Source organism: Spermophilus citellus (assembly GCF_964194105.1).
Source record: "Spermophilus citellus genome assembly, chromosome: 7".
Lineage (NCBI taxonomy): Eukaryota > Metazoa > Chordata > Mammalia > Rodentia > Sciuridae > Spermophilus > Spermophilus citellus.
This window is the reverse complement of record NC_138188.1, coordinates 104573462-104593073: the sequence shown is the minus strand read 5'-3', so window position 1 is coordinate 104593073 and position 19612 is coordinate 104573462. Positions and strand designations below refer to the sequence as shown.

At 32.0% G+C, this 19612-nt stretch overlaps 1 protein-coding gene across 2 annotated transcripts in view; it reads left to right on the top strand.

Moving 5' to 3' along the window:
- The window catches only part of GSK3B (glycogen synthase kinase 3 beta), a 156399-nt gene that overhangs the window by 93922 nt on the left and 42865 nt on the right, over positions 1-19612 (top strand). For both annotated transcript variants that reach the window (XM_081301744.1, XM_081301743.1), the window contains exons 5-7: positions 5762-5892; positions 9050-9156; positions 13556-13653. In XM_081301744.1, coding sequence (XP_081157870.1) covers positions 5762-5892; positions 9050-9156; positions 13556-13653 — 336 coding nt within the window. The remainder of the gene's footprint in view (positions 1-5761; positions 5893-9049; positions 9157-13555; positions 13654-19612) is intronic.

Sequence of the window (19612 nt, the reverse complement as noted above, 5' to 3'; positions counted from 1 at the left end):
TAGGTACATTTATTGTATCTGTAGCAGAAATTTAAACTTTTGGCAATTTTAAACATTTTAATATATTTATTTATTTAGTATTATTTAATTTGTGGTTTCTAATACTGATGCCATCTTACTTATTTAATTTGTTTATTTGGTACTGGGGATTGAACCCAAGGGCATTTTACCACTCATCTACATCCCTGACTGTTTTAATTTTGAGACAGGGCCTTGCTAAGTTGCCCTGGCCTAGAATTTGTGGTCCTCCTCCATCAGCCTCCTGAGTTGCTGGGATTACAGGTGTGCAGCACCACATAGGCCTTATAAAATGTTATTGTTGAATGTTTTTATTTCATCTTAAGAGCTGGTTTCATAAAGAGAAACTTCCCCCATTTAATCTTTTTTTTATTTTAGTTTTAGTAATCAAAACTAAAATATGTGATGATGAGGATCGAACCCAGGGCCTCACACATGCCAGGCTGTACCACTGAGCTACAACCCCAGTCCCCCATGTACTTTTATCTGTACTCTAAAGTACAGTTTATATAAAAAGACAGGTATATATTTGATTCCTTACTATTATTTAGCAAAATTTAGAATTGGTTGGTTCCATAACATCCTTCATAGGTGACTAGTTGGGTGTTTTCTTGTTTGTTTGTTTATACTATTTGATAGCTTCCTTGTTCTCTAGAATAGTGTTCCAGGTTCATCTTACACATTTCTTTCTCATACTTGGAATCAACTTTTTCTTCAAGGAGACCACGTTCTTTTAGTAACAAATGTTTTTTAGATATCACAGTCTAAATGCTGGAAGTGCTAAATGCTATAGGGTTGGTTACTGCTTCTGAATATTTTTAGTAAAAAGAGCTAGGAGATGTGGTAATTTTTTCAAAGATATAACACATCTGTTTTTCTCCCCCAAGGGTAAATACACATAAATTCATATTGATACTTCCAATTAAAATTGAGGGTTTTAAAAAATCATATCTTTTTTAAAAATTATTATTGGTTCTTCTTAGTTTTACATGACATCAGAGTCTATTTTTTTAAACCCTGATAATCTTCCACACTTAACATTGAAAATTTCACTTCTCAATGACAGCATTATAATCACCCACTTATTAGCACCTCTAGCTGACAATAATGTAAGATCTTTTTGAAGCATTTTTTAACCTCCCATTCAATCCCATTAGGAATTAACCAAGGTGTCTGTTTTAAAGCAACATTGAACTCTCTTTGTGTGATTATACCCCATTAAGCTTTGTAATTTTATTTTACTCTTATTATAGTTGTAATTTTAAAATGCTAAATTAATTTTACTTTTAAATTAACATTTACATGTTTTAATATTTACATGTTTTCAAAGTACAAAATATGTTCAAAGAAGTTCAACTTTTATGTGTTCCTTCTACCAGTTAAATGGTCTTAAATATTTTAAAACAGTTTATTATATCATTTTAAAAAACAAGCAGTGTGTAATTATTTTACCCAATTCTAGTCCCTTTTTCTCTAAATGTATAAATTTTCCCTTTTTTTGGGGGGGTGGGGTATAAAAATACATCCTGGAGATCTCTTTTATATTTTCCTGGATTGAAAAATATATCCTGGAGATCACTCCATATTTTCATATTTTGCCAGCATATAGTTGGGCTTCATCTCTGACATTCTATCTTTAAAAAATAAAATAAAATTGTGCATATTGAAGTTGACATACCGGAAAGAAATCTCGTACTTGTTTCTCCTCCTTTGAAAAAAAAGGAATTATTCTTTTTTTTAAGTGACCACAGCTCGCTCGCTTTCTTTCTTTCTTTCTTTCTTTCTTTCTTTCTTTCTTTCTTCCTTCCTTCCTTCCTTCCTTCCTTCCTTCCTTCCTTCCTTCCTTCCTTCCTTCCTTCCTTCCTTCCTTCCTTCCTTCCTTCCTTCCTTCCTTCCTTCCTTCCTTCCTTCCTTCCTTCTTTCTTTCTTTCTTTCTTTCTTTCTTTCTTTCTTTCACCACAGCTCTTTCAGAATCAAAACTCTTGGCCCTAGGTATTATTCTCTGGAGATACAAATCTATTTGTGTTTAAAGTCCTGAAAAGAGAAAAATTATTGTCTACAGTTAATGAGTTTATGAGTTGAACTCCTTCACTTGTTTATATTGTGTAGTTTAATTGTAGTCCTATTATTTGAAAAATCTTAGTTTGGGAGATGGAAATAAAAGTGACAAATTACATACAACTCTTTTATGATCACCATCTAATAAGGACTTGTTTGGCATATATGTTACCAAAATGGAAAATGCATTTCTTTGTGATTATTTACTTTCATTTTTTTCTAGGTGAGTTGAGTTGTTATCTGACTATATTGTTTGGAACCTGTTTCTTCACCCCTTTTCTACTACTATTGCCTTTTTTGTAGTTGATAATAGTTGTAAGATAAAAAGTTTTGAGCGCCTGTGTTTTTGTGCTGTGCATCTTTCAGAACTAAGTATGTTTTGAAATGTAATTCTGAAACACATGGCTATCCAATCATTGGTATGAATTTAAGTTTTTTTTTTTTTTTTTGAGGTGAGATGTCACTATGTTGCTCAGGCTGGCTCTGAACTCCTGGGCTCAAATGATCCTCCTGCCTTAGCCCTGTGGGTAGCTGGGACTATAGATGTGTGCACTACACCCAGTTTCAAGTGGGTTTTTTTGTTTGTTTTTAAATAATTGGGAAAACAGACTAACTTGTTTAAGGACAAGGTCTGAATACATAGGAGAGCTGGATACATTTTTGTTATTTTGTTATTTATTTTAAACAGATTTGGTAGCACAGAGGTAGTACATTGGCCTTGAGTTAGATTAACTTTATTACTGTGCTCACTGAGCCTCAATTTCCTCTCCTGGAAAAATAAGGGGAAATGTATATATCACAGAGTGATTGTAAAAATTAAACAAATGAGTAGAAAAGCACTTGGTTTTGTGTTTAGTATGTGTTAAAATAATACGTTATATTTCAAATTGGGTTCATTAGAGTAAAGATATGGCAGAATAAAGAAAGTAAAATTTAAAGAGGAGTATTCATCCTCAAACCATTACAGAAGATTGCAAATGTGATAGTGGGCTGTTATTTAATTTCTCTGGGCCTGGTTACCTGAAAGGCCTGGTTTATTTTTAAAAATAAAATAATAGTAGTATTTATGGATTACATGGGGTTGTTCCAGTATTAAGTGAAATAACACATATAAAGCACTAGAATACTGCCTATCTTCTGTAGAAAGCCTTTTAGGTTTCTTATGAGTATGCTTTTTACAAAGTGGAACAACAACAAAATGTGAAAAGAGTATTTTATTCTTAATCTAAAGAATAAAGAATCAAGTGAAAAGAATGGAGATTATCTTTCAGATGAAAGAATATAGTAAAACGTCATCTTGAAATTAACCTAATTTAAGCTGTTTAGCATTTTTAAATTTTTTTTTATTTTTTTATTTTTTTTATTGTTGGTCGTTCAAAACATTACATAGTTCTTAATATATCATATTTCACAGTTTGATTCAAGTGGGTTATGAACTCCCATTTTTACCCCGTATACAAATTGCTGTATCACATCAGTTGCACTTCCATTGATTTACATATTGCCATTTAGTGTCTGATGTATTCTGCTGTCTATCCTATTCTCTACTATCCCCCCTCCCCTCCCCTCCCCTTCCCACCCCTCCCCTCTTCTCTCTCTACCCCCTCTACTGTAAATCATTTCTTCCACTTGTATTATTCTTCTCTTACCCCTCATTTCCTCTTATATGTAATTTTGTATAACCCTGAGGATCACCTTCCATTTCCATGCAGTTTCCCTTCTCTCTCCCTTTCCCTCCCACCTCTCATCCCTGTTTAATGTTAATCTTCTTCTCAAGCTCTTCATCCCTACCCTGTCCTTGGTTACTCCCCTTATATCAAAGAAGTCATTTGGCATTTGTTTTTTAAGGATTGGCTAGCTTCACTTAGCATAATCTGCTCTAATGCCATCCATTTCCCTCCAAATTCTATGATTTTGTCATTTCTTAATGCAGAGTAATACTCCATTGTGTATAAATGCCACATTTTTTCTATCCATTCATCTATTGAAGGGCATCTAGGTTGGTTCCACAATCTTGCTATCGTGAATTGTGCTGCTATGAACATCGATGTAGCAGTGTCAGCATTTTTTTAAAGAAAACTTTTTGTTTTCATTGTTTTTTTTTGTTTGTTTGTTTTTTGCTGATGTAGATGTTGAAACCCTCATAGAGTTGGTAAAATCTTTATTTTAGTAAATGAGTACCTGTGTATTCAGTTGCTTATAGATCATTTTCTAGGTGATAAAGAATTAAACTTGCAGAATACATCTTAAGACTTCGAGATTGATTCTGTGAACAATTATACACTTTTATAGAATTACATAGTTTTAAAAAAGATACATGAATACCTGAATATTTTAATTCTAAGTTTAATGGCAAATGCTGATCTTATTGAATTCATCTTATGTATGCATTTTATGTCATACTTCATCTTAAAGGCGGCTTAAACTTTTCCAACTCAATATTAATATTAAAGATGTATTGAAATTTACCTGTTTGTAGTTTCCGTCATGCCTCTGAAGGAAAGTAGGTTTCCTATTAAGTAATCCAACCCTTATCACAAGTCATGGCATCATATGTCAATGCTTTATCTAACCTGTATCTTTTAATTTTATTTCATTTTCAAATTTTTATTATTTTACCAAGACACTCTTATCTTTGGTTTGAATCATTTCACAATTTTTTTGCCATGTAATTAATTTTGGGCTAGAGGTCAGAAGGTAAGCAGCCAGAAAAATTACAAAGTGAATTATTTAAAAATTTTTACAAAGAGAACCCAAGATCCAGGGTGGGAGGGAGTGAATTAGATCACTACTGGCCTTTGGATAAACAGAGGATTTTAGTATTCTTTTTTTTCTTTTTTATTTATTTATATTTTTTTTGTAGTTGTATATGGACAGCAGGCCTTTATTTTATTTATTTCCATGTGGTGCTGAGGATCAAACCCAGTGCTTCACACCTGCTAGGCAACTGCTCTGCCACTGAGCTACAGCCCCAGCGCAGGATTATGGTATTCTTATAGTATGTATCAACTATATATCTCTTTTAGTAGTAGAATTGAAGAAAATTATCTTTTAAGGTGATGTCAGAAGACACCTAGGCATGTGTTTTTAAATGGTATTTAAAATCTTATTTCTGAAGGATATTAATAAAAAGAGTGGTGATGCTACTAAAGAATTACTGATGTTTTGATAGGTAATTGCTAATTTTTTTCAGCACACCTGTGAGTTTTCAGTAACCTTAGAAACTGACATACCAAGAAAAAAAAAGATTCTGAAGATGACATTGGAAATACTTTTCACATTAAGCAGCCTGATATACTAGAAAGAATGATGAACTAAAAAATCAGAAGACTTGGCTTCTCATCCAAATATTGGTTTTGAGTCATAGGATTTGGGATATCTCTCTTGAGTTTTATAAATAAAAACTCATCTTAGCTAGTTGGAGGTAAGATGTTAGTAAGTAAGAGCTTATAAAGCTCATTGTCAGGTTTCCTTTTTTAAGTTATTAAAGGACGGTACAAATACATGGTTAATGATACTTAAGTTAGCTAATTCATACAGACATGACATGAAACTTGTTTAAGGAAGATTGAGTAATCACCAGTATTCACCTGTTCTGTGTTGGGAATGTTACTATTTTGTGGCTTAGTGATTCTAGTTTGATTGAAATAGGAAGTATTCAATTAATGCTCATTATTTATTCCAGTTGTATATGTATCAACTGTTCAGAAGTTTAGCCTACATCCATTCCTTTGGAATCTGCCACCGGGATATTAAACCACAGAACCTCTTGTTGGATCCTGATACAGCTGTCTTAAAACTCTGTGATTTTGGAAGGTAAGCTAGCTCCCCCTTCCGCACCTTTTCTATCACTCCCTGTCCCCAAAATAATCATTTTATTAAATATATTCCTTTTACAATTTCAGTCTAGACCCTAAGGGAGCATAAACTAATGCAATTCTTTGTAAGGGTAGTTTTGATTATTTCTGTTAGAATTATAATTGTGTGTATTCTTTTAAGTGACAATTTAACTTTTAGGAATTATTTCATTGAAAATATTATTTTACAAAATACTGTGTGTATAGAGATTTTTAATCATTCATTGTTTATAAATATCTATTTGTAAGAAAATGTCAAAAAATTTTAAGATATATACAAATAAAATGTTATACATGCCACCAAGAAAAAGAATGAGGCAGCTCCTTATGAACTAGAAGGGAATCATTTCTAGTAAATATTAAATAGAAAAAGCAAGGTCAAGACTGTAGTATGCTACCTTTTGCTTTAAAAAAATAAACTGTGATTATATGTGTGTGTGTGTATATACATTTCAAAATATATATGTGTGTATGCATATATATATGTATATCAATATATTTAATGTATGCACACATGCATATGACTTGTTTCTAAAATAATATGTAATCTATAATATTTCCCCTGGGTAGAGAAATTTGGGGAATATAATGTAGTTGGGATACTCACTTTTTCATTGATTATATTTGAGTGTTGTTCAAATGTATATTATGTGTATATTAATGTCTTCAGTAAGAACTAATTAAAGTATTTTTTATTATACATTGCTATGTATCCTTTTAACTTCAGAATTAACCTCAATTCAGGAATAAGGTAAAAGGTGGATCTAGTTGCAACTTTTATTTTTATTTTCCTCTAGTAATCTCTTATTCTCCCTTGTTTTATGTAAATTCCTACAAGTTTGTTGAATTCTTAAACTTATTCTTTGGTAATATACTGTGACTTGGTAATAAAACCTTATCCTTTCCATTTCCATGTAGTCAAGCCTATATTCCCTTCTAGTACTGACAGTTATCCTGTTAGTTCCTCTCTGATATTATCATCTAAAACAATCTTTTGCTCTTTTCTGCCCTGAAGAGATCTCTGTGTTAACTTGGATTTTCCAGGTTTTTTCATCCTTATCACAAATTCTTATTTTCCAACTTAACTTTGTAGATTACATATTGACTCAGACCTGGTAGTATCTGTGTTCTTACTTCTTTATAATACTTTCACATACCACAGTTCAAATTTTAGGTTTCACATAGGATATATTTTCCACAGGCTGTAGTAGAGAGATCCTTAAAAACCAAGCATATCTACTTATCATAAATTAATTCTTAATAGTCTCAGAAATGTATTCTCTTTCAGCCATCCCATTTTACTATTTCCTAATTTTAAACACCTATCCTAGGACACAGCTCACTATAACTCTGTCCTTTGAACTATAAAAGTGGGGAAAAAATCAAATCAAAACTTCGGGGCTGGGATTGTTAGCACTTGCCTAACACCTGTGCGGCCCTGGGTTTGATCATCAGCACAATATATAAATAAATAAAATAAAGGTGTTGTGTCTACCTACAACTAAAAAAAAAAAAAATACTTAAAAAAAATCAAAACTTTTGATGCTTAAAATAGAGTATGACTACTTATTTTTTGTAGGATAGTTGCCCAAATTAGATGAGTTTTATCATTATGCATATCTTTCCCACTGAGAATAATTGACTGCTAAGTACTTTAAAAAGACTGTGACACCAAGATTAGTAGTTTCTTTTCTCTCTTAGTGTCAAAACACAGTTGGGACAGGCCATGTTGTTAGAACATAATATTTTATGTTCTAATTTGTGATAAGGATGAAAAAACCTGGAAAATCCAAGTTAACAGATCTCTTCAGGGCAGAAAAGAGCAAAAGATTGTTTTAAATGATAATACCAGAGAGGAACTAACAGGATAACTGTAGGTACTAGACAGTTTATGGTGATGAAGGGTAAAAAAATTTAAGGTCATTTAGTCATCACTGACTAGAAATACATTGAAGAAAAGAAAGCCTAGACTTCAAAATCCTTATGACTATTTTCATCCATTGTTATTCTGATTTTCCTGTACCTTTATGTCACATTTTTCTTGGCACTTTTTAAAATTTTGTTGCATGTATTTATTTTCTGTATCTATGTTTGATGTTATTATGGTTAGCTTCTTCCGTAGCAGCTTATTTAAATGGTTAGCTTCTGTAGCAGCTTATTTTTTCTTCAGAGACATCTCAAAATATATTAAGTACAATTTACTATAATGTTTAAAATACATACTATAAAGTATTTTAGAGTTAAAGTTGAAATAAGAGAACACATAGACTTACCACAAGAGACGGAATTTATAGGTTGTGAATAATTTCTTCCCTAAAGTTTAAGGCCTATCTTTTTTAGTTTACTGGATAATGAGTATGTAAACAGTTAATAAATAAACCAAAATGTGGAAATTGAAGAGATTAGGTGTGTATTCCTTCAGATATTCATCCCGAGTCAGAAGTAAAATTGTAAGGATCGGGCCACATTTCTCACTCCTTTAAAGAAATGTGTTGAGGGGCTGGGGATGTGGCTCAAGTGGTAGCGCGCTCGCCTGGTGTGCGTGCGGCCCAGGTTCGATCCTCAGCACCACATACAAACAAAGATGTTGTGTCTGCCGATAACTGAAAAATAAATATTGAAATTCTCTCTCTCCTCTCTCTCTCTCCCTCTCTCACTCTCTCTCTAAAAAAAAAAAAGTATATATTAAAAAAAAAATAAGAAATGTGTTGAATTAGAAATATTCCTTCTTCTATTCTGATCTGTTATCATGCCTTTTGGTAGAGAGAGGTGTCTCTTCATTTTGTGCCCTTCCATCTTAATATTTTAGAAGTAGAATTTGGGAAACAGAATCAGAAGAAATTCAACATTTATTCTTTTCTGACTTTTTAATCTCTTTTTTATTAGGCAACAATTGAGCCATTCTGCCTTTTAAAATCTCTGTTCTATTTTACTGAAAAAAAAATGTGAGAAAATTGTAGATTGGGATAGTTATGGTTCATATTTTCTCTTTTGTATATTGGATGATTGGAATGATATGAAACTTAAAAGATAAACATTTGGTATTGTGCATGATAATTATAAGTTCCTTTAAAGTTTAAATTTTAAACACTTTTTATTTTTTATATTTTTATTAGTGCAAAGCAGCTGGTCCGAGGAGAACCCAATGTTTCATATATTTGTTCTCGGTACTATAGGGCACCAGAGTTGATCTTTGGAGCCACTGATTATACCTCTAGTATAGGTAAGTTCAGAATCTGAATATAATGTTTATAATTATTAATTGCATCTTGATTTTAACAATCATTATTATCAATCTACTTTCACTGGCCTAGAAAGAAGGGTGTTACCTATATTTTTCTTAAAGATGAGATGTAGAAATATATGTACATATATTTAAATTTTACATTTAAGAATTTATGATACACTTTGTAATCTTTAGGATTTTTTTGAGTACTAAAATTATAAAGCTATAGTTGGTTATCTATTTGTTTTTACCTTATTAATGATTCAAATCCTAAGTTGTATACCTTTCTTAAATTTGCATGAAATGTTCAGTTCTGAGCTTGACTGCCAGTTAGAGAATTTAATGTTATTTCATTGTTAATAACACAGGTGATAGGCTGACCATATTATTGAATTCATCCCATGCTGTCTTATTTTGGTTATTTAACTTCAGGTCAGCATAAATCATTAGCAGTTCAACCAAGATCACTGATTCTTTTTTTTTTTTTTAAATTATTTTTAGTTGTAAATGGACACGATACCTTTCTTTATTTATTTTATGTGGTGCTGAGGATTGAAGCCAGTGCCTCACTTATACGAGGCAAGTGCTCTACCACTGAGGTACAGCCCCAGCGTCCAGCTCACTGATTCTTTAGAAGTCTGTAGCAGAGATGGTTAGTGATTGAAGGATATGAATGGAGACAATTAATTGGAGTCTCTGTTGACCTTTTCTTCCCCATTTTAGCACCCTGGTTAAAATACAGACCATACATGAACAGCTGTACATGAATAGGAAACTAAGAAACAAGGGGCAAGCTTAGGCTATATGGTGCAAGTGGACGCAAAAAATTATTTTATTCTTATATGTTTTTTCTGATTAGAATTCTGTAGTCCGAAATTGGAACATAGAAAAGAATAAATACACAGCCCCCTAAAAACCCTGTAGTACTGAAAACTTAAAAAAAGAAAGAAAAAGAACAACAATTTTGGAAACTTTTTGACTTTATGATACAAATAAAAATTCTCTAATATGAACAAACTCCTTAAATAGAAACACATTTTCATTTTCAGTTTGCCAAAAAGGGATATGCTCGATTACATTTTCATTTGACTAGAGTTTTATCCACCATTTGTTTTGTACCATCAAGTACAAATTTCTACCCAGTGAAATAGCATATTCTTTAAGAAAATAGGTTTGCTCTCCAGGACCTCTGAAAATATCCAGAAGACCTAGGGTTCTACAGAGCACACTTTGAGAACTGCTGCACAAAGGGAGAGAGAATATAACACTGTGTGTATGTAATGCTGATGTCTGTGTTATGTGGTAATATGTTAAAAGACAAATGAGAAGTGGTACAAAGAATATTTTCCCTGAGTTCAACCTGGATTTGACTTCCAAATCTTGTAATATTGTGCTGAGCTGAGCTGTAAGATGGAAATTAGATATTAACAGTTCTACCTACTTTTGTTAGTGTCTGTGAGAGTCCATAAAATATTTGTGAAAGTGCTATAGAAATGTAAAGTGATGTTCTTTCTATGGCGTTTGTTAATTTGAATGGCCCCTAGAGTAAATTTTACCTATTTGTCTTTGGAAATGTCATTGAATTTTTTTTAGCTACTTTATATTTTATTCAAATATATGATACTAATGATCTTCAGAAATGACACAGGAATGAGTTGTGCCCAGGTCACCTAAAATAAACACACTTTGGTTCATCTGAAAAAGTCTCATAACTCTTACCATCTACCACATGGAATGTCTATATAAACTAGGGATTTTGAAGCCCTAGCGAACCTAGATTTGATCTGCCTCTTAAGGCTCTGAAAAAATTGTAAACATCTAAAAGAAAAAATGGATATTTGGAAGTATACTAATACAGGAACATTTTTAAGAACAATGTCACTTAAGACTGATTATATTATCTTACTGAGAGATGAATGAATTAGAACAAAGGCTTTCTTTTTAGGATAGTTAAGCATATGGACTCTTGAAGAAGTTGTTATTCTGTGACTTTGAGACAGTGTTGTCTTCATTGGGAATTAAAGGTGGATTCCAGGTCTAGGGCTCTGCTATCAGCAGCTTTTCCTTTGACAAGTTGTTTACATTTATCATGCCTTAAGTTCCTTATCTGTGAAGTAAATGTGTTAAATTAGATGGTCTTGAAATATGACTTTGTTATGAATAAGAGTTAAGTATGAAACAGAATGCCACTGTGTCTCAAACCCCAAATAACTAAATTTCAATGGACCAGAACCCTTTTTGGGGGGGGGGGGGGCGTGAACCTATTGTTTAGTTGAATTTTTATTCTGTTTGGAGAGTTTCCCATTTTGTCCTGTGAAGTAAGAACAAAAAAGTTGTGGTATCCCCCTGGTGTTTTAGTCAGCTTTTCTCACTGTGAGTAAAGGATCTGGTGAGAACAATTGTAAAGAAGGAAGGTTTATTTAGGGACTCATGGTTTTGGAAGTCTCATAGTATCCATAGATAGCTGGCTTTATTCCTAGGGGTGACACAGAACAACATTGTGGAAGAATGTGGCAGAGAGAAGCAGCTCACATGGTGATCAGGAAGCAGAGAGAGAGACTTTACTCACCAGATACCAATATATACTCCATAACTACACCTCCAATGAACCACTTCCTGCAGCCATACCCCACCTGCCTCCAGTTACCACTCATTTAATCCCATTAGAGGTTTAATTCACTGATGAGGGTAGGACTATGACCCAATCATGTCTCCTCCAAATCTCTTGCATTGTCTTACACATCAGCTTTTGGGGGACACCGCATCTAAACCATAACACCTGGTTTTAGTATTTTGACTGACTTAAGATGAATCAAAGGGTACTTAGTATAGTTGTCACCGAATTTTTTGATTTTTAATTTTGGTGAGAACTACTAGGTAATAGTATTCCTTGATTTTATTTCATGTTTTCCATATTTATATTGAATCCTCCTATTACATTCTCCGTTGTTTTTTTTAATGCATTCCCCAGTAATTTTTCTGACCTTGCCTTATGAGATGAATTATTCAGTATTATTAAGGAAAAAAGTAGGTGCACACTAACTTCTGTCTAATCAGATAGGAAGGAAATATTTAAAACTTGAATCAAAATAAAATATTTAGTAAGATGTACTTTTCCATTTGGATCTGTAAAATTTAGTACAATTGGCTTTGAGTGAAATAAAGAGTCTCTAGTAGGTTTTCACGTTTGTTCCACTGAGCAGTTTCTTAAGGTAACACATAGGACTGACTGTCTTGGTCTACATTATAGAACCAGTGTCTTGACTGTCATTACATGGAGCTGAACAAAATCAACTTGGATTTTCTCAAATGAAATCTATGACTTGTTTTAGGTCAATAAAAGTAGTCACTTGAGCAGAGATTTTTGAATCCCTCTTGAGATGTACTATCTCCATACCATTCACTATTATTCTCCTTCCCTACGTGTAGATAGAAAAACCTATCTAGCACTAATATATGTTCACCTCCCTAAAGTACTTCAGTCTTGATATAGCAATAATATATGTTCATCTCCCTAAAGTACTTCAATCTTGGTATATACAAACCCCAGGAATCTCAGAAACCTGAAAACTGAAAAATAGCTTGTCTTTGCAGGAAATGTTAATAGTAGAATTTAACTGGAGTGATCACTTATATCAGTTAATTTATCTTCAGATATTTTTTTGGCAGAAAGAGGGTGTTATTAATGATTAGTCAAGGATAATAGATATAAACCAGGAATATACTAGATAAGCCAGATGTTTGCTTTAAATTAATTTTTTAAATTTATTGTTATTCAATTTATTGATTACATTATTTTTAAAAGTTTTCTGTTTGGGATACCCATTTTGACTTTAAAATGAATTATTTTTGATGATTTATGAAATGAAATATATACCTCTCTGTCTTTGCCATTACTTTGCATTTAGAATGATGATATATTTAAGCATATTTCTCTGTCATTCATGTCACATAAAAGTCAAGCATTTAAAAGTCACAATTTTCATTGGTTTAAAAAACAGTGTCTGTGGGAGTTTGAACCCTGTATTGCTCCTCCTCTGTAAGCATCTCCTAACATGCAGAGATTGTGTCACTTTGACTGTTTTTAAGTAGAGAAGTACACAGTCATTCTGTGGCTTTGGAACTTTAATCCTCTCTTGAAGACCTGGTAGTTGAAAATGATACTTTATGCTTTATTGGAATATTCTCATTGGCCTTATTTCATCCTTGTTAAGTGTAACACTAATTTAAAATTGAATTGGGAAATTTTTTGTATTTTTTAAAATCCTGTTTAGGATTATACAATCCTTGTGATATTTGCTTTGTGATCAGCGTAATTTAAGTAAAATTAGAAAATATATACATTTTTTTTTCAACTTAAGTTTCAGAGTCTAATAAATCTTTATGTTCTCTTCAGATGTATGGTCTGCAGGCTGTGTGTTGGCTGAGCTGTTGCTAGGACAACCAATATTTCCAGGGGACAGTGGTGTGGATCAGTTGGTAGAAATAATCAAGGTGAGAAGATTGAATTTGAGTTTTTAACTGAAAGTAATTTTGATGCTGTTTTAGTAATATATCACAAACACAAACACACATGTGCAAGAAACTTAAAAAATGGAGAAAGTGATTCAAGGTCATGTAGCAAATTCAGGTGTAGAGCAGGTAAAAGAACCCACTAATAATTGAGTTCTCTTCATGTTGAATAATTCTGGAAAATCTATTTTCTGTGTCTGATGCAAGAAAGGGATCTGTTTCAAAGCGTTAGATTACTACTTTGAGATGCATCCCATTGTATATTTGGACAGCTAGAAATCAGCTTTTATTATGCTGAGCCATAATTCTCTATAATTTCAAGCATTTGAGCATAGGACTACAATCAAGTTATTTTAAAGCTTTATACTTCATTCTATAAAAATGTTTTTTCTTTTAGTCAAGGGGATTTTGCTAGTTGTCATTGTGTGCAAATGTGGTTGAAAAGACCAGTGTGTGATCCTTGATCTTCTTTACTGTCCATAAAATTTTTTACAATTTTCAGCTGAGACTTCTCTTTATTTCCTAAAAGTCTAAAAATACTTCCCACTATTAAAATTAATAGTGCTGTAATACAGAATTGGGCAAACTATTTCTATTAAGAGCTATATAAAATATTTTAGGCTTTGTGGGCCAAAAGGCAGAATCAAAGATGTTATATATGTACTTAAATAATGAAAGAGAAAACATATTTGCATTCTTTTTTTATTAATAAAAATGTAATAGGAAATGAGCACAATTGTTTTTATTTGTAATGTAGGTATATTAATCAGAAGAATAAATGCTTTTTTGGGAGGTATAAATATTTCTTTAATTGTAGTTCAATTTAATATTCCATATCACCAAGTTGATTACAAATCCATAAAAATTAATTTTTAATTCTTGAGCCCTGTTGAAACAGAGTGGGTTCTATAGTTTTCTGACCACTGCTCTAGTACAGCCATTTACTATTTCTTATATCCCTAGGCTTTCACTTGATATACTTGAATTCATATGCTATAATTCTTTAGGCATGTTGCTGTTCTATTTGTCATAAACATTTGTTCATTAGAATTGTATCATTTCTCTACAAATTATTTTTAAATTTTGCAATGATTTATTTTGTTATTAATTAATTCATACATGATCCAAATGAAATTGCTCAACTTATTTGGTAAGTCCATACCTTGTATCTGCCATAATATCTTTGAACCTTTATCTAGAGCTTGTTTGTGCCACTTTTAGTCATTATAATTTAATTTTTTTCTAATTTAACTTTAGATTTCAGTAGAAACTGTTAACTTTAATCAGGCCTTTCTCTGAATTTAAGTGGAAACTGAAAGTGGATAATCATATAGCAAATTGCATCAAGTTTTTTATGTGGTAGATTTGCCGCAGTTAAACTTTGTAAGCAGGGACTTCATTTATTGTTATGTTTTAATGTCTAAAGGTACAAAGCAGATTTCAGTAAAGGTTTGAATTGAATTTAAGCTGCTAGATCATTACCTTTTCATGATTTTGAAATTACCTGGGAATTTATAAGTAGATGTGGTTGTTATATATGTTGTTTATTAAATTTTATTGACTCAGATGTTCATGCTAGTAATTTATAGCATGAATAACACAGTTTTATAAATTGAACAACTTTATCTAATTCTAGTTACTCCCTTTTAAAAATGTTTATATATTTATTTTAGTTATAAATGGACCTTTATTTTATTTATATGTGGTGCTGAGAATCAAACTCAGGGCCTCACACATGCTAGGCAAGTGCTGTACCACTGAACCACATCCCAGCCCCTAGCTACCCTTTTTTTAAAAAAAATATTTATTTTTCAGTTTTAGGTGGACACAATATCTTTATTTTTCATTTTTGTGGTGCTGAGGATCAAACCCAGTGCCTCATGCATGCCAGGCGAGCGCGCTACCACTGAGCCACAACCCCAGCCCCAGCTAGCCCTTTTTAATGTTCCTCTAGGTCCTCTAATAAGAAAGCATTCATAAAATATTTGGAATCAAATTCAAATTAGAATAAAACAAAGTCATGAAAAATCACTTCTGGCATGCAAAACATAACTTTCTGAGGTTAATTTTATTTACAGAATTACCAGATAAGAATTTTGTATCAGTTGATCTCTGTATAGCTAAAAGAGGCTTGGATTTCACAGCATTTAAGAAAAGAAAAATTCTGTTAGAACTTTTGGATAATAAGATTTTTTTTTCTTAAACATATACTAGTTTAATTCTAATTTAAGTATAGATTTATATCTTCCTAAACACATAGTAGACATAGTAAACCCCAAGAAATATCTGATGTGGTTTCATATGTGTGGTGAAAAATCAAATGTCTGGAAAAAAGCTGTACCAGACATATATTCACCGACATAACATTGTCATTTGGCACCTCTGCCATCAGGCATAGAAATGGGATTATTTAAAAATGAGAGAAAGCTTTTGTAATACTGGTAAGGGTGATTTTTTTAAAAAAAAGATTTTTTAGTTTTCAGTGGACCTTTATTTTATTTATATGTGGTGCTGAGAATCAAACCACTGCCTCGCACATGATAGGCAAGCACTCTACCACTGAGGCACAACCTCAGCCCCAAGGGTAATATTTTTTAATGACAGTTACTTTTATAATATAATTCTATATGCTCATTGAAGAAGACTTAAGAAAGCACACACATATTTAAAGAAAAGAACAATCATTACTGCTATGTCACATTATTAAAAATAGTTATATAAATATGAATATTTTCTCATGTCCAGAAGTGTATTTTTAATGACTACATAGATTTCATCTATGATTATATTTTGAGTTTCATAATAAGATTCTGAAAAAAATAATATCATTAAGGTAAAGTGACATTGCTTTTCAAAAGAAGTTTACATGACATTGGCTTCTCAACATTTGATGATTAATTCTCTTAATAAGTGACAAATGTCCCCCAAAATTGCCCAAATGGATTAAAGTTGAAGCACTTCCAGACCTAGAATTGCTGTAGGTTTTACTCATATTTTCTCTGAATTTAAATTTTAAGTAAGGAAAGGTTAACTACAGTCCCAAGTTTATTTTCTGGATTAAAACATCACAAAACTGAGAATTGGGGGGCAACAACCTTTTGTAAGATTTTAAAGATTTTAAAATGTATTAACATGCCTAGAAATATACTTTCATTTTTTCCATAAACATTAACTTATATTTTAGTAATAATTTGACCATTGCTTTTGAAAGAAAGAGTTTTAGGGCAGAATTAGTCAAAGTTTTACCTCTTGATAGAATTTCAGTAGCTTCTCTAGTTTTAGTAATTATAGTTGTAAAAACTGTCTTCTAAATTTGGTATGCTAACATTGAAGATAGTGACATTAAATTATTTGCAATAATAAATTTTTATGTGACAAAGTTCCTTTCTTTTGTAAAACAATTTTACTGAAGTGTTAGTTTTTTCAGTGATAATTAATTAATTATGACATTGGGATAGATAGCTTTTACATAGATAAGAAGTAGTAAAATCATATCTCTAATTGAAACTTTATGTAAGAAATTTGAAGATAAAACACAGTGAGATTTAGATAATCTTTTAAATTTTTTTATTAGTTCTTTTTAGGTATATATAAGAATAGGATTCATTTTGATACAAGAGTGTAGAATAGAATTTACTCTCTAATTCAATCTCTAGTAATTTCCCTTTCCCTTCCTTCCTTCCTTCCTCCCTCCCCCGTTCCCTTTCCTCTACTTTAGTGATCTTTCTGCTATTTACTTATATTTTTTTTTAATTAGTACCTGTGGTTATAAATAAAAGTTAGTTCACTGTGTATGTACATAAGAGAATTATGTCAGATTCATCCCACTGTTCTTCACTTATCCCATTCTCTCCTCCCACCTCCTCTATTCCTCTTTACACATTCCACCAATCTCTCTCTATTTTAATGGAACCCACCCACCCACCTACACAGGCATACACTCCCCCCCTCCCATTTTGGACTAGCTTCTGCTTATTAGAGAAAACGTTTGACCTTTGACTTTCTGGATATTACTTATTTCATTTAGCATGATGGGCTTCAGTTCTACCTGTTTTCTAGCAAACGTCATAATGTTATTTTTCTTCATGAGTTATACACCATTGTATATATACACCATATTTTCTTCATCCATTCATCTAGGTTGTTTCCATAGCTAAGCTGTTATGAATTGTGCTAAAAACATTGATATGACTGTAACCATATAGTATGTTGATTTTGGATCTTTTGGATATACACCTAGGAGTGGGATAGTTGGGTCACATTGTTGTTCTATTCCTGTTTTTTTTTAATATTTTTTATTTGTTTTAATTCGTTATACATGACAGTAGAATTCATTTATGTACTTTGATATATTATACATAAATGGGGTATAATTTATCGTTTTTCTAGTTGTACATGTTATAGTATTACTTTGGTTATAGTATTACTTTTCTAGTTGTACATGTTATAGTATTACTTTATTTTTATAGTATTTTTGGTCGTGCAGTCATATATGTACATAAGGTAATAATGTCAGTTTCATTCTACTATCCTTCCTAATTAAGGAATTTCCGTATAGCTTTCCAGAGTGGTTGCAGTAATTTGCAGGCCTGCCAACAATGTATGTGTATACCTTCATCCTACCAACATTTATTATTACTTGTGTTCTTGATTATTGTCATTCCGAATAGAGATGAAATCTTAATGTAGTTTTGATTTGCATTTCCTGATGGCTAGAAATGTTGAACATTTTTTAATGTGTTTTTTGGCCATTTGCATTTCTCCTTTTGAGAAATGTCTGTTTAGTTTTTTTGCCCATTTACTACTTGGGTTGTTTGATTTTTTTTTTTTTTTTTTTTGGTATTAAGTTTTTTGAGTTCTTTACATATTTTGGATACTAATGGCCTGAGGAGCAGGTGACAAAGATCTTCTCCCATTCTGTAGGCTCGCTCTTCACACTCTTGTTTCCTTTGCTCTGTAGAAGCTTTTTAATGTGATGCTATCCCATTTATTGATTTTTGGTTTATATCTTGTGCTTTGAAACTCTGGTTATAAAAGAAAATTAATGCCTGTTCCAATATGTTGGAGTGTTGACCTGCATTTTTTTCTGTCAGTTGCAGAGTTTCTGATCTAATTCTTAGGCCTTTGATCCACTTTGAGTTGATTTTTGTGTGGAGTGAGAGGTAGGGGTCAAGTTTCATTCTTCTACAAATGGATATTCAGTTTCCTCAGCAACATTTATTAAAAAGGCTGTCTTTTCTCCAGTGTATGTTTTTGGCACCTCTGTCTAGTATCAGATGACTGTATTCTGTGTGAGCATTGGTCATATATGTCTCGTTTGGTGTTAGTACCATGCTGTCTTTGTTACTGTAGATCTTTAGTATAATTTGAGGTTCAGTGTTGTATGCCTTCCCTCTTCACTCTTCTCACTATGAATTACTTTGGCTATTCTGGGTCTCTTATTTTTCCAAATGAGTTTTAGAACTGTTGTTTTTTTTTTTCCCAGTTCTGTGAAGAATATCATTGGTATATTCGTATATTGCTTTTGGTAGTATGCCATTTTTACAATGTTAATTCTGCTTATCCAAGAACATGAGACATCTTTCCATTTTCTAAGGTCTTCTTCAGTTTCTTTCTTCATCATTCTGTTACTTTTCATAATAAAGGCCCTTCACTCCATTGTTAGATTAATTCCCAAGTGCTGTTTTTTTTTTTTAAGGTAATTGTGAATAGGATAGTCTTCCTGTAGTTTTATAATTGGAGTATAGGAAAGTGATTGATCATATGATCTTTTGACAGCTGGAAGGATGTTGCTCAGTGATAGAGCACTTGCCTAGCATGTAAAGGACCTGGATTTAATCAGCGCCACAAAAAATCATCATCTTTTGATTAGTATGTTATTGTAGCCAAGTTGATTGACTTAATTTCTTATGGTGTTTGTCCATAAGAAAAGATTTAAAAG